General features: G+C 49.9%; 1 protein-coding gene across 8 annotated transcripts in view; it reads right to left on the bottom strand.

Moving 5' to 3' along the window:
- SGSM2 (small G protein signaling modulator 2) overlaps positions 1 to 15,467 on the bottom strand; it is a 38,579-nt gene that overhangs the window by 16,207 nt on the left and 6,905 nt on the right. For 6 of the 8 annotated variants that reach the window (XM_059866216.1, XM_059866220.1, XM_059866219.1 and 3 more), the window contains exons 3-7: positions 4,417 to 4,579; positions 2,479 to 2,640; positions 1,313 to 1,380; positions 664 to 809; positions 156 to 290 (exon numbers count right to left, since the gene is read on the bottom strand). In XM_059866216.1, the coding sequence (XP_059722199.1) occupies positions 156 to 290; positions 664 to 809; positions 1,313 to 1,380; positions 2,479 to 2,640; positions 4,417 to 4,579 (674 nt within the window). Of the gene's footprint in view, positions 1 to 155; positions 291 to 663; positions 810 to 1,312; positions 1,381 to 2,478; positions 2,641 to 4,416; positions 4,693 to 15,467 lie in introns of all 8 variants that reach the window. The other 2 variants (XM_059866218.1, XM_059866224.1) reach the window with 2 other exon arrangements.

Genomic DNA, 15,467 nt, shown 5'->3' with positions numbered 1-15,467 from the left:
GTGAAAGCATTTGACACGTGTCAGATCTACCCCAGCCCTGGAGAGCCAAGCAGAAGGCAGCTCTGTGCTGAGAACAGAACGCAGCGAGCCCTTGCCAGGTGGAGCTCGACCCCCAGCCCTCCTGCAGCAGTGCCAGCCCCAGCTGCTGCGCTCACCGGCTGCACCAGGACGTTGTTCTTGCCGTAGAGAAGGTGGGTCCGGGAGTTCTGGTGCAGGGACTCCACGTACTCCCGCGCCGAGGCGGCAAAGCGATCTTCCGACGTGCTGCCGCTGGAGTGGCGCTTGCGGATCTGCAAGGCGGCCAGGCAGGTCAGCCGGGGCACAGACAGCGCCCGGCCTCCCAGAGTGCAGCTCCTGTGCAGCCAGGGGCTTGGCACAGAAATCACCTGGACTCTCAGCTCAGCCCGGATCACGGCACCTCAGAATTTTCTGTGAACTACCTGGTCAGATCACAACTGCCAAATGCCACAGAATTTAGTGCTGGATCTCAGACTTTTCTATGCACGGTTAAAGAAGACATTGAGGCCCAAACGGACTTCTAATCTGTGAAAAAGCTTCGTTACAGAAGTCAGGCCATTCCAGACTCAGGTCCCACCCTCATGGGGCTGTTTTTATTCTCAGCCTGTGCCCCAGCTCAGGGACAGGCCCAGAGTAAATACCTACTCCCAGGGCTGGGCGCTTGGAGGGCGAGTCCTGGCGGCCGTGCGCGCCGTGGATCCGGTGCCGCTGCACCAGCTCGTCGGCCGAGGGGTCTGTCCAGTAGTGGTCAGCTGTCTTTAGCTTGGTGTACTCCAGAGCACACGGTCCCACTAGGGAAAGAGACCCAGGGAGAACCTTCTGAGTCTGTTCAGAGACACACTCACTGCTCTCCTGCTGGCTGAGCACTGAAGGCGAGATTTCCTTCTCAAGCCAAGTGAATGATAATGGTCACGGATCCCAGGGGACCAGCCCACAATACAGACAATATAATAATGTATCACTCCTTTTAGCCAGGGCTGTATTCCTGTAGGACACAGTGCCCTGCCACAGCAGCATTAGCAGTTACAAACTGCCAGCAAGCAATCAGTAAAAATCCATTCCCATTCTGCTTTCTAATCCAACCAAAAGCTACTATTAAAACCAGACGATCAGTCTCTTCTGGTCCTGTAAGCAACAAAACATCTTCACTGTTACTCTATTATAAACAGTTAACTACACACAAGATACAAAAAAAAAAAAAAAAATTCACCTGTTGTAACACTGTTATAATGCAAAATGCTTTAGGAAACAATTTACTTTCTTCAGCATAAAAAGTAACTTTGCAAGAACTCACCTAGCAGAGAAGCCAGTATTGGGCCACAAACAGGATCTGCCAGTAAAGCTTCCTTTTCATAGTATTTACTACGAATAAAAGATCAGAGCTCAGTTAAAAACAGTTGGTATGAACCATTTCAAAGCTTGGATTTAGCTACAGGTCTAGCACAATGGGCCTCTTGATATGCTCATTCTGTCTCATCTATTTTCCAGCTGAGCTTGGAGAGGCAGGAGCTTGCCTTGCACTCATTGTGTTTACCCAGTATATTTGATTTGGGGCTTTGGGCAGAATTGCAATATGGGAATAAACAATAGTTCTCTGCAAGCAATTTCGTCCATTTTCCACAGAGACAAAACAATCAACACATTCTTAAACATGTCTTCCATCTGTGAGGAATCATCTTGAAACACTGAGAAGAACTATGAACTACTACATTGCTCTTGCAGTGACCCCCAAGTCCTGCCATTGCAGCAGGCAAAGCTGCTTTACAAAGCCACACAGCCAAAAAATCCAAACACCCACAGTTCTGGAATGCCACTGTTCTCTGTGGTCTGTTCACTAGATGGGGCTCAAACTCTGAAGCACCTGCTCCTCCTCCAGGACAGAACAGCTGAAGGATGTGAACAGGAGCATTTGAGCAGTAATGACACAAAAATGCATGGTAACAAGCCTTATGAAAAGGTTTGTTTTATTCACCAAGTCAGGTTCTCCAAATCACACACCTGCAATGAAGAACCTGATCCTAACTCATCTGAACGGATGGGGAAGGCAGTGAGGTGATGGAACAACTGAGAGCAAACTCCCCTGATGTGTCTCCTGTGGATTATGTGGAAAAGAAATCAAAACCCCTTGTACCCATGTATCTGCAGATACTGAGGCAGTGGACTAAAATGCTTTCATTAACTGTCTCTGGGACATGGCCAACCCTCCCTCTGCCTCTTCTGCACACAGCTCATAAAATCCAAGCTGGCATTACATATCCCAGAGCAACAGTTTGCTTGAAGCACAAAGACCTTTCTTCCACTCTCTTGCTTTTAGTGGCAAGATACATAATGAAACTGGTTTTCATCTTACCAGAAGCCTGCCTCGTAGGGGTTTGCTAGAGACTTCTGATGAAATCCCTTGCTGCAGACACCTAAATGCATCAGTCCAACAAATCCCTGTGCTTCTGCTGCTTTCCTTACCTGCAGTTATCAACAATGTACTGCACAATCTTGTCCAGCACCTTCTCAATCAAGGCTGTCCGAACCCAGATGTGCTTGATGGCCTGAGGTGTCAGGACAGGTGTTTTGCTTGTGGTTGATCCCTGCCTTTTGAGGGGTTCCTGCCCGTTTGGCTGATTTTTCCTGCAAAAGGTGATAAAATAAAAGTAGTCAGAATTTGCACAGCTCCATCATCCAGTGGAACCCATCCTCCTGCATCAGGTAACACAGTGCAGCTGCAGGAGAAAGGTGGCTACAAAGCACAGGGGGACGTGCCTTGGCTCTCCACACACTGCCCCGGGCTGAGGGGAACAGGAACCCCCTCAATGTCTTTTCCAAAAACCTCCCCCTTAAATAAAATAGAGGAAGATTCCATTTTGCCTCAATGAGGAAAGAAACCCTGTCATCTTCAGGTTCTTTGCCAGCACTTGGGTTCCCTTTCAGGAAACTGCTCAGTTACACAGAGTTAATACATTTCTTTGGGGCAGTTTGGGTGAGATCTGTAACTCCCCCCTGCACTGACAGGGTCCCAAGTCCTACAGCAGGCCATGACAGCACCCCTACAGGCAAAGAAGATGTGACACCACTGACATCAGAACAATTTGGGTGTGGTTAGCTGCACTCTAAACAGGGGTTTTCTTAAGCCACAGCCTCAGGAACAGTTAGGCAGTTAGAGCCCTTCTGTCTCATTTCATACACCCAGCAGAGCGAGTCCACCCCCTGCAGCGTTTCCCAATAGCATCTTTTCTGTGTGTATTTTCTACAGCACTTAAATTTTGTGGCTGTTAATAGCTGAAAAACACACAAAATTTGTCCAAGAGAAACCACAGAATCTAAGTTCATTTGCTCCTCTCTGTTAGAGGACACAGCCAAAGTTCTCTTGTGGTTAGAAGGGTGTTTGTGTGGGCTCTTAACCAGGAGAGAGGATGGTGAATTTTCAGTAGAAAGCATTCTTCTTCCCAACATTTAAAAAAGTAAACTTAACAAAATCCCTGTCTGTCTCAGAAGGCCAAATTAAAAATATATCAAAAATAGGTACATATCTGTCAAAAACTACATAACAAAGTCTGATAATTGTAAGTCTAATAAAGATAAATGTCAGAAAATGACACAGAAATATAAGTGCTAATTTAAATAATTGTCAGTAATGAAAGACAAGCTCTCTCACAAAACCCTTCTTTACAGCAAATTGATCAGAGGCCAGAAGTTCCTACAGTGTGCAAAGAGCTCTTAGAGCTCAGCAGTGCCTACAAACAAAATTAAAAATGTTCTTGTCCTGAGCTTATAGGACAAGACACTCATGCACTGTGATTTCTACAGAACCACGTGGAAAATTTTAACTTTGCTACTCACCACCAGCAAGAAGTCTAAGACTTTCAGTGACCTCAAGTCCTTGACTCCAGGATTCCATTGTGCTTAAGTCCAGTCTGTGCTGAACAGCTTTCTTATACCATCCTTCTTCCCATCACTCTTTGTATCCATTAATTTAACTGTTTCTGCTATGATACCTAGAAATCTGCTCCTGGTTTGGCAGGAGCATGCCAAAACAGCTTTTCCAGTATGTCTGTTCTTGAGTTCCTCCTTCCACCCCCTCCCTTCCCACCAACAGGCCAAGCTGGTGCTCCCTACCCAGCCTGTGAGGCCTCTCTGAAATCACCAGTAATCAGTCACTTCTGTTGTGTGTGGGCTGAATGTGCCCCTCTGCTGCACGGAGAAGCAGAATGAAACACAAAGCCTCAGTTCCCCATGTCTGTCCCTCTGCTCACCGCCAGCTTGACCAAACACCAACGTGTGCAGGTGCTAACAAGACACAGCTGCATCCCCCGAGACAAGCCCTGGGCACTCACGGGGCAGCCTGTGTCCCAGCACGCTGCACACACACCCTGCACCGACTGGCTGAACACCAGAGCTCAGCCTCACCTGCTCTCGACCTGCTGCTGCAGCTCCTGCACCTTCTTGCACACGTCTCCAGCGATGGCACAGGTCTTGCCCACCTTGGTGAAGAGCGCGGCCACCTTGTCGGTGCGCAGGAAGCCGGCAGCGCGGCGCTTCAGCATGTGCAGGAGACACGCCTCCACCACACCTGTGCAGGGGACAGAGCGATGGGGCCGGCTGCCCTCTGCCTCCTCCTCGGCCAGCACAGCCTGCTCACTGCCACTGGGCAGGTGTGCCTCAAGAGCAGAGCTGGGGGACACACTGACAGACATGAACTCACAATCAGATGATGTCAGCATGGGTCAAATCTGCTACTACAAGCACCTTGTAAAGTACAGAAAATGGCAGTATATAATAAACTGGAATCTCTGAGTATTTTCACCCCACTTCACATGTTCCACACAGAACCCCACTAACATTCCCCGATGGCCACCAGTGAAACATTGCACTGCACTATGCCAGCCTTGCAAGACTGCAGCAGAAATCTATCCAGCTCTCTGTAACCTGCTGCAGGGCAAGGAAATGAGAAATACATATTAAAACAACCACAACAAATCTAAACAGAAAAGTAAGCCTTCCTTGTCTATCAGCTTCTGAAGTGAGTCTGCAGATGACTCACAGAATCATACAAACGGATGAAGACCAGACCAGTTCATTCACAGGCAAGAGGAAAGAGCCAGCTCTGTGTGCCAGGTGTGTGCCCAGGGCAGGGCTCTGAGCGCAGCACTGCGCAGGGCTCTCCTGTGCAGGGTGGCAGCAGGCAGCCCACGGGGACAGGTAGCTCCCCACCTGAAACACTGGTTACAGTAACACATGGCACTCCATCTGCTCTGACACAGCAGCTCTTCTTGAGAGAAGGCAGCATTCTGTTGCACTTCATGCCCAACACTGTCAGGTGCTGAGCATTTCCTGAAGAGTCCTCTCCTTACTGTACTTGAAGGCTCCAAATCCCATAACACCTGAAAAGCCTGCATCTGAAATAGACCTGTCCTCACTGTTTGGGCCCTGAAAGCTAACCCTAGTCCCAGGCCAGGCTGGGGTCACACAGAAACACCTCCTGCTGAACCCTGAGGAGCCCCACCCCGGGGCACAGCACAACGGGGCAGTGCCTGAGCTCAGCTCTGGCACGCTCCTGTTGGCTCAGGACAGGAGCGATGGCTCAGACACAGACAGCGAGCAGCAGGTCTGATGCTGCTCCCCATGCTGGTGGCACTTCCAGCCATCCACCCCCCAGGCACAGCAGTGTGTGCAGGGCACTGGTCCCTGGGAGGAGGAGCAGGACACGCGGGCACATCCCTGAGTGACCCCTCTGAACCATCAGAAATGTCCCCGTGCTTGAAGGACACCCACGGGTGGCAGAGGCAGAGCCCGTGGTCTGACAGGAGCAGGAGCCCAGCACTGATGCCCTCTCTGAGGCCAGGCTGGTTCCCTGCCAGGGGAAGGAGCATCCATGCAGGAACAGCCATGGCACTGATGCCATCTCTGAGGCCAGGCTGGTTCCCTGCCAGGGGAAGGAGCATCGTGCAGGAACAGCCAGGGCACTGATGCCCTCTCTGAGTGGAACCAGGCTGGTTCCCTGCCAGGGGAAGGAGCATCGTGCAGGAACAGCCAGGGCACTGATGCCCTCTCTGAGTGGAAGCAGGCTGGTTCCCTGCCAGGGGAAGGAGCATCCATGCAGGAACAGCCAGGGCACTGATGCCCTCTCTGAGTGGAAGCAGGCTGGTTCCCTGCCAGGGGAAGGAGCATCCATGCAGGAACAGCCAGGGCACTGATGCCATGGCACTGATGCTGGTTCCCTGCCAGGGGAAGGAGCATCCATGCAGGAACAGCCAGGGCACTGATGCCATCTCTGAGGCCAGGCTGGTTCCCTGCCAGGGGAAGGAGCATCGTGCAGGAACGCCCGCGGCGCTGCGGGGGACAGCGAGTGATGACAGCACGGACAAGTTCTGCACAGCCCGGTCTAGCTCCTGCCTAACAACCATCACAACGGCTCTTAACCCAGCAACTGCTGAGCTCTGTCTTTCAATTAGAAGTAAAGAAAAAAGAAAAGCAGCTTTAAGATGCCTGGAGCAATGCAGCAATTTGATTCCAAATCTTAGATGAAGCAACCTGCCTTTAAAAATAACTGCAAAGAAGTGCATTGCTGTTGCTTAGGAAACAGACTCTCTTCCCACCTTCACCGCTTTTTAAAAATTTCTTTAAAACAATAAAATATTAATGAAACAAATTTAGTGAAAAGCACAGCAGGCACAGCTTTAATTATTAATAAATGCTGCAGCTGCCACTGAGGGCAGTTTCCCCAGTGACTGTCCCTAGAGCCCCAATATTTAATTATTCCATTGTGACACTTCTCATCACAAGAACTTGGGTAAGATCAGTCCCCAGCTGCCTATAATGCACACACAGGGGTCATCTGCAAGGGCCAAGACACTGGAATTTGCTGCTGGATTGCCTCAAAATGTATTTTCCACAGGACAAGAGATTAACACATGTCCAGTTCTACGTGTAAGGAGCCCTTGGACTGGGGGGCAGGTTACAGTGTGTGACCTGTGTGACCCTCAGGTCACTTCATTCTCCTACCAACCCCAGACTGACAGCACTGGCTGGCAGCACTCTTCTGTCCAGGCTCCTTCCAGAACAGCTGGAATACATTCACATCTGACTTGATCTGAATGTGCTTGCAAACACACCATGGCTTTTATCCAGTTTAGACTACAAAACATGCAAGCAGAGCAGCACATCTTGTGATACAGATGCCGTCCCATTCCAGCGCAGGGGACCGTGTGGATGGCACCCTGGTGGCACGGGACAGCAGCAAGGGATCCCTCCCAGCCACCAGGAGAGTGGCACAGCACAGCAGGGAGGGACCAGCTCTCTGGCAGAGCCTGCAGGGCTTCCCTTTGGCTCCGTGGCCAAGGCAGGCACTGAACTCACTGCACCTCGCCAGCATCGCCCGCGGCCAGGCTTAGGCAGAGAGGAAAGCTGACACACCCTGAAGCAGCTGGCAGAGGAGGCACCTCAAGCTGCAGAACCTTTTCAAAGGCACGAGAGCACCTTGGCCGTGGTGCTTTTTGATAAACCAAAGCCAGGTGATCTCTGGGAGTTATAAACTGCACAGCTCAGACTGCTGCCTAAAGAGACAACACAAACTGCTTCAGGGGTTACAGTACAAGAACCTTTGGGACAGGGAAATGGGGTTATTTACCCACTTCTGGGAAAATGAACCATTTTCCCCTTTTTGGAATCTGACACTCTAAGAAGACCTAGAAATACAAGATTTGGCTCTTTCTGGAGAAACTGCTGACATCAGAAAGGCATCACTGGGTGGTGGTGTGTGCACACAGGAACTCTGTACACATGCACACGTGCTGTTTGCTACAGGTATGTGTGCACACAGGTGAGTAACTCTGCACAGCCCAGTGTGACCCCGAGCCTGCCTACTGCCACTGTACCTACAACAAACACAAACAAAAACCGACCAGATAAAAAGGCAGCAACTCATCACACACAGTGGAAGAGCAGCTCTGAACTGGGAATAAATCAGCACAGCCCAGGTAATTCTCTTGTATGGTTCAGCTGACAGCAGCCATCTAAAAATTCATTAACTCCAGACAGTTTTGAGGAACATTCTCTGCAGTATTCACTGCAGAATTTAATTAAGTGCAGATATATTATTGATTTACAGTTCAAATAATCACAGTGCCCACCAGGCTTCAGGAAATGTCACTTTTTTATGACTTCACCACAGCTACTTCTTCCAGGGTCAGGTGAACAGGTTTGGTTTTGTCCTTTTTTGGCTCTATGAAAATTCTAACATGACTTAATGGACTGTGAAATGAAAGTTCTGGGGCAGGAAGGGTGGTGAGCAGAGGAAAGAAGGCCTGTGGAAGGATTATTTATGGGGTGTACTTAGCAGATGAGATTTTCCTTAGACAGGAAGAAATACTGCAGCTAAATACCTTGTTTTCATGGAAACTGTGCACAGGGATTTGAATTCATGAGGCTGAAGAAATTAAAAACAAGTGAAAAGAGGAGGATGATAAAGAAGCCATCAGATGCTCATGATCTCCAGCTGCTGTTGCTTTATCCTCATCACAGACCTGCCCAGTTTGAAACCAGTTCTCCTGCCCAGTTCACTTCCAGCCTGCTGTGTCACTGGGAGACGCTGGCACCTGAGTGCCAAGGGCTGCAGAGGAACATCCAAACCTGCTCCTGTGCCCTGTGCACCTGCACTCGACCTGCCTCTGTGGGCTGTGCCACAGAACATCCTGTGCTCAATAATTCCCTAGAAAATAATTTTTTTAAAGTATCTAAATGGACAATTCCCAGTTCTACAGTGGCTGGGAAACTTTGGGGCTGAAATCTGGTGACTGCTCCTCTTTAAAACTGTGCTCATTAAGCTTCAAGGATCTCAGCAACCTTCAGAAAACAGAAGTGTTTTCATTAAACACTGTTAAGGGTAAATCAAAATTACTGAAGTTTCTCTAAATATTGAAAATTATCCAATTTGATGACCCAGGATCAAAACAAAATGTTTAGCAGAGTTCTCTAAAAAGCACAAGAGATTTTATTTCACTTCTCAAGCTAAAAACACATGCAGTTCAAAAACTGTTTCATTTCACATCAGAGCTAATATTCACTCTGTTTTTTTCCTCCCCACCACAGCACACCACTCATTAATTTAAGCATCATCTTTGGAGCACAGTCAAAAACCTTCTAAATGTGCATGAAAAAAAATTTGCCTTCCCCCAATTATGATCATCTCTGGTACACTCTCTGGGCTAATGTGTTTATCAAGTGATGTAGAATCTCTGTAAACTATTTTTTAAGCATTATTCATCATTGAAAATGTTTGTTTCCCAAATAGGAGCAGTAATACAGGGAGATTTGTGTTTTGTTTGTGAGAGATCTGCACTTCCATAGCAGATAATCTTCATTTTTTAAAAATATCAATGCCAGGGGTAGAAAGCCAAAAGAATTAAGATGATAAACTGTCAGGTTGGGCAGTTGTTATTTACATCTATTTCTACAGAAGTTGCATTTCTGTGAGCTAAGGAAAAAAGAGACAAAACTGAATTCTTTGTTTTCTGTCAAATCTGAACAGGGTGCTATTCAGAAGCCTCAAGGCAATCAGCTAAAAATCCCAAAGGACAAGACATCTCTTCCTAAAGGGGCTGGCTTTCAGAACTGGAATGCTGTCACTCCAGCTGAAAATAACAGGAACAAAATTGGGTTTTCTTTCAAACACAATTAACTTTGTGCAAAATGGGATCACAAGTCATCCTAAGGAAGCAACAGCCCCACAGCTAAGCCCACTGCTGTGGTTAGCCCTGGGTCATTAGCAGTGAGACTGTAAACCAGCAGTGCCTGGCCCTCCTGCAGCTCAGACACCAGCCATCCAAAGGACCCTGCATACCTGCTCTCCAGGAGTCACCAGCCATAGGCATGGCCCAAGGATCCCTGGATTTCCACTGCCAGTGTGGATGGAGACTGATCCAGACCTCAGCTGAAGCTCTTTGATTGTGCTCCTACAGATGGGCAAGGCCCTGCAACTTCAGACTATCAGATCTCAACTCTGTGAGAAAATCCAGCAGCACAAGTGCTCTCCTACTGCCTCCCACCTCCAGAGTGCTCACCTGCCCTAGGGAGCTGGGAAGGAACTGTTGAACTGCTCCACACAAAGTCCAATCCTAGTGATTTGCACATTCATTAATGACAATCCTGTCATACACTGGATTGGCTCCAGCTGTGAAGAGGAGCCAGGAGCCACTCTGATTCTCAGAACACACCAGTCCTTTTGCTGTGAACAGACACTCAGTGACACATAACTATTTCAAATAACAATTCCCTCTACTTATTTTTGAAGAAGGAAGCATCTTACACTGATGATTATCCAAGTCTAGATGCCCCAGGGCTCAGTGAAAGAAGCTGCAAGGATGGATACAGGCCCCACACATCAGATCTGGAGTGTGGAATTACAGCCTGAAGCACAGACATCTCAGGAGCTCTTGTGGGTGACAGCTCTCCTCGCTGTTTCTGAGAACAATAAATGCTCATGCAGTCCTGATGTACACAGACACTGCAGGAGAGCAGAAGCACCAGCATAAGACACAAATGCCAGCTCAGGAGGGCTTCACAAAAACAGCCATGGAGTCAGGCTCTGACCTGCCACAGCCTGGCACAAGTCAAGGCTGTGTTTGAGTCTCTGAATAAACGCAGGGGAGCTGAAAGAGCTGCTGCCCAACTCACAGCAGCACCCAGGAGAAACTGCACTGAGAAGAAGTACGACAGCACTCCCCTACCACCTGGCACATGGTGCTTCTAGACCTGGAAGTCACCCACACAGAAGAAGGATGGGCCCTGCAGAGCTGGCCAAGGGCTCTCCCAGCACTGCATGGATCTGTTTGTGCATGGACCTCCTCAGCCACCAAAGGGTTCACAGGCTGCTCAGCCTCAGAGAAGACTGGACTGGCAGCTCTTGGCTGTGCTCAGGCAAGTGTCCCTTCTCTCTGGGTGGCAGATGTCTGCTGAAAGGCCTCAGGCCACCTCTCTGACGTGTTATTCACACAGAGAAAGCACCAAGGACTGTTTACTAATGGGAATTCATTATTTCCCAGGCTCCCCCGGGCAGGCACCACACCCTTCTTTTGTTTGAAGGGCTGCACATATGACTAAACACCTGCAGTTAACATCCAGATCCCACACAAACACCTGCAGTTAACATCCAGATCCCACACAAACACCTGCAGTTCATACCCAGATCCCACACAAACACCTGCAGTTCATACCCAGATCCCACACAAACACCTGCAGTTCATATCCAGATCCCAAACAAACACCTGCAGTTCATATCCAGATCCCAAACAAACACCTGCAGTTCATACCCAGATCCCACACAAACACCTGCAGTTCATATCCAGATCCCACACAAACACCTGCAGTTCATATCCAGATCCCACACAAACACCTGCAGTTCATATCCAGATCCCAAACAAACACCTGCAGTTCATATCCAGATCCCAAACAAACACCTGCAGTTAACATCCAGATCCCAAACAAACACCTGCAGTTAACATCCAGATCCCAAACAAACACCTGCAGTTCATATCCAGATCCCCTACAAACACCTGCAGTTCATATCCAGATCCAACTCTGCAGTCAAGGCCTGTCACCTTTCCCAGGGCATGACTGGCCAGATCGTGATGTGGTTTTGTTCTTTTTTTTTTTAAGATCTGTGTTGTTTAAACACAGCATTACCCAGAAAAAAAAACCCAGTTAGTAAGAGAAGAAAAGCATTATGCATAATGGGGATGGAAAAAGTTGAGGTTAATGCAGCTAAATCAACAGGACTGGCTCATCCCCTAGGGCTGAGCCAGCCAAGCTTCCTCGGCTCCTCAGGAGAGGCTCCCTGCTCCTCTCCTCTGCACCTGGAATTGCAGGCTCTGCAGCAAAGATCCTCAATAAATCTGTCAGGACAGAGCAGTAATGTAACACCCAGAAATGGCACATTTTCTCCTTGGGTTCAAAAGGGGAAAAGCATTTCTGCTCTGTAAGTCTGGTCTAGACACAGTTTTAGAACAGATCTGGAGGGCAAAGATTATTCAATGACACTGAAGGAAAGGAAAACCAAATACTTCCAATTGTCTTTGAAGTGAAGAACTGTAACCAGTACTGGTGGTAAATTAAATATTAGTAACTGAAGATAGGAAGAAACAGCACATGTCAAGTATCCAAAGTATTCCAAAAAAAGCTACCAAGCATTGAGAAACAAAAAGAAGATGGGAATTTTTTGTTTTCTTTGGTCTCAGTGTCTCACAGGATTTGAGTTCAGATTCAGGAACAAGAAAGGAGCTGGTGATGCCCCTGCCACAAGCCCAGCCACAGCTGCACAGCTCTGGTGCATTCCCCAGGAACAGCAGTGGAATCCCCAGCTCCCTCATCTCCCTCACGTCCCGAGGGACACATGCAATGCCACCCTCAGACAAGGTTTACAAGAAGCCCCAAGCACAACATTAAATACCATTCTGCAGCTCAAATCAGAACTGGCCTTTTCAGTTCAGCCACAAAGGGATTCTGCACATTTTAATTAATGGCTTTAATTACTGGTAGCAGGTTAATTATTCAGGCCAAAAAAAGCTTTTCATGCAGTTCATCTCTTCCTTAATTTTGAACTGAAATCTCATTGAAAAGCCAAATTCTGTATGTTTAATAGTGCCCAAGTTACTATTTTTACTAATGTTTACTACTAACCTTTCCCCAAAACACAGTAAGAATATTCTCTCTGCCAAGCTGCCATGCTGGATTTACACCTAAACAACATATATTTTGATTGTGGCACACACCAACTCTCCATAACCCACCTGAATTCTATGGTGATTAGTTTATAGCATGGGGAATTCAGGATTATTTAATTTAATATACTCAAAGTATTATTCTAAGACAACAAACTACTAAGACTCATTTCAAAGTAGATATTGGAAATGTAGAGACCATCTGGATAACCATGTCTGAGGCATTCATGAATAAACCCTGTTTGCAGTATGAAGCTGACTTAAACAAGTTTTTAATTGCTTTGAGCAGAGTGTTACTGCCAGACTAAAGGTGGGCAGCCACACAGAAAAGGCTCAGCAAACTGCAGGCAGCTTTTGGACAAACACTGTAGGCGTAATGTGCTGCACTGGAAACCCTGCAAATACACTTGAGGTGAGTGCAGAAACAGAGATGCTGCTTTGCCTTCCCCTTCCCTCAGAACTGCAGAAGTGGGCAAGGGCTGGTGCAGCTGCAGGGCAGAGAGAGGGGCTCAGGGCAGAGAGGGGGGCTCAGGGCAGAGAGGGGGGCTTTGGGCAGAGAGGGGGGCTCAGGGCAGAGAGAGGGGCTCAGGGCAGAGAGAGGGGCTCAGGGCAGAGAGAGGGGCTCAGGGCAGAGAGAGGGGCTCAGGGCAGAGAGAGGGGCTCAGGGCAGAGAGGGGGGCTCAGGGCAGAGAGAGGGGCTCAGGGCAGAGAGAGGGGCTCAGGGCAGAGAGGGGGGCTCAGGGCAGAGAGGGGGGCTCAGGGCAGAGAGGGGGGCTCTGGGCAGAGAGGGGCTCAGGGCAGAGAGGGGGGCTCTGGGCAGAGAGGGGGGCTCAGGGCAGGGAGGGGGGCTCAGGGCAGAGAGGGGGGCTCTGGGCAGAGAGGGGGGCTCTGGGCAGAGAGGGGGGCTCAGGGCAGAGAGGGGGGCTCAGGGCAGAGAGGGGGCTCAGGGCAGAGAGGGGGGCTCAGGGCAGAGAGGGGGCTCAGGGCAGAGAGGGGGGCTTTGGGCAGAGAGGGGGGCTCAGGGCAGAGAGGGGGGCTCAGGGCAGAGAGGGGGGCCCCGGGCAGAGAGGGGGGCTCAGGGCAGAGAGGGGGGCTCAGGGCAGAGAGGGGCTCAGGGCAGAGAGGGGGGCCCCGGGCAGAGAGGGGGGCTCAGGGCAGAGAGGGGGGCTCAGGGCAGAGAGGGGGGCTCAGGGCAGAGAGGGGCTTTGGGCAGAGAGGGGCTTTGGGCAGAGAGGGGGGCTCAGGGTAGAGAGGGGGCTCAGGGCAGAGAGAGGAGCTCAGGGCAGAGAGAGGGCTTTGGGCAGAGAGGAGCTCAGGGCAGGAGGAGCAGGAGGAGCAGCAGGCAGAGAGGGGGGCTCAGGGCAGGAGGAGCAGCAGGCAGAGAGGGGGGCTCAGGGCAGGCTGGGCAGGAGGAGCAGCAGGCAGAGAGAGGGGCTCAGGGCAGGAGGAGCAGCAGGCAGAGAGAGGGGCTCAGGGCAGGAGGAGCAGGAGGAGCAGCAGGCAGAGAGGGGGGCTCAGGGCAGGCTGGGCAGGAGGAGCAGCAGGCAGAGAGGGGCTCAGGGCAGGAGGAGCTGCCCTGGCACACAGCTCCACCAGCCCCACGTCAGTGGCAGCTGCCGTTCCCAAGGAAACGTCTCCCAGCGCCCGGGCTGCCAATGGCCACAGCCAGCTTCCAGCAGAAGCTGCTGCAATCACACTCAGCACTGCACTGGCCCCTGGCTGGCCACACAGCCCCAGTGGAACTTGCTCTGGAGCAAACCCAGCCCAAAGGAATTCAGAGCTTGGTCCCACAATGGCACACATCAGCCACAGGCCAAATGGAGCTGCTGTGGCTCTGAAGCAGAGCCAGATCTCCTGGAAATCAGAGGGGATGACAGAGCCCCTGGGATGTAACTTGGGTTGGGAGCAAATACAGAATCTCCTGCCCTCACTGCTTCCCCACAAGGATGGAAACATCAGCACTGCTCTCCTTCTCCCAGAGCACCCCGGCAGGGAGCACAGACTGGAGCAGAGTCCTCGTGGTTACACATCCCTCCTGCTGGATGAGCACAGCTGACCTGCAGAGGCACCATTCCTCCAGGCCAGCAAGGGTGGCACACAGCTGGAGCACTTCCCAGGACAAGGGGCACATGACATTTAATTGGCACCTTCGGCCATCTAGGACCTGGGACTGCTGCGACCTGTTCAGCTACTGATGCAGAGACCCTGAAATCAGCCATCAGGTATTTAAGAGGCTCTTGCTAAACTCAGCCTAGCAGGAGAGTAAAATGATTCACAAGAATTCTATATTTATAACGAAGATTCACCAAAAATGACTCATGTACTGAACCAATCTAATTTTAAATAGAAGGGAAAAACCTCTTGAAGAGTCACACAAAACTGGAGTGGGGGAGGGAAGAGAACTGTACACACAGGAGAGCACCAGCCAGGAGCTGTTAGCCAAATCTGCTGGAAGGGATTTCTCCATTCAATCAGCCAAAGTAAAAACAGAACATTCAGCTTCACCTTCTGCTTTCGAGTTAATCAAGGCCTCCATTCAAAGCAGCAGCAGGCTGGAGTCTGCTTTAGGACAGGTAGGATTGCTGGGCAATAATGAGGCAGCTCAATGCAGGGCTATTAGTTCTTCAGACCATGAAGAATTTAGAACACAAAACCAACTGGAATCACAGTAGGAGGACGAGAGAAGTATGAAGACTTTAAAGTATTCCTAATTTTGGCCAAGCAGAGTCTAACAGAAACTGCTGC

The sequence above is a fragment of the Haemorhous mexicanus genome, chromosome 22, assembly GCF_027477595.1.
Source record: "Haemorhous mexicanus isolate bHaeMex1 chromosome 22, bHaeMex1.pri, whole genome shotgun sequence".
In the NCBI taxonomy this organism is placed as follows: Eukaryota; Metazoa; Chordata; class Aves; order Passeriformes; family Fringillidae; genus Haemorhous; species Haemorhous mexicanus.
Note: the sequence above shows the minus strand (reverse complement) of the source record. Positions and strands in the feature narration are given on the sequence as shown.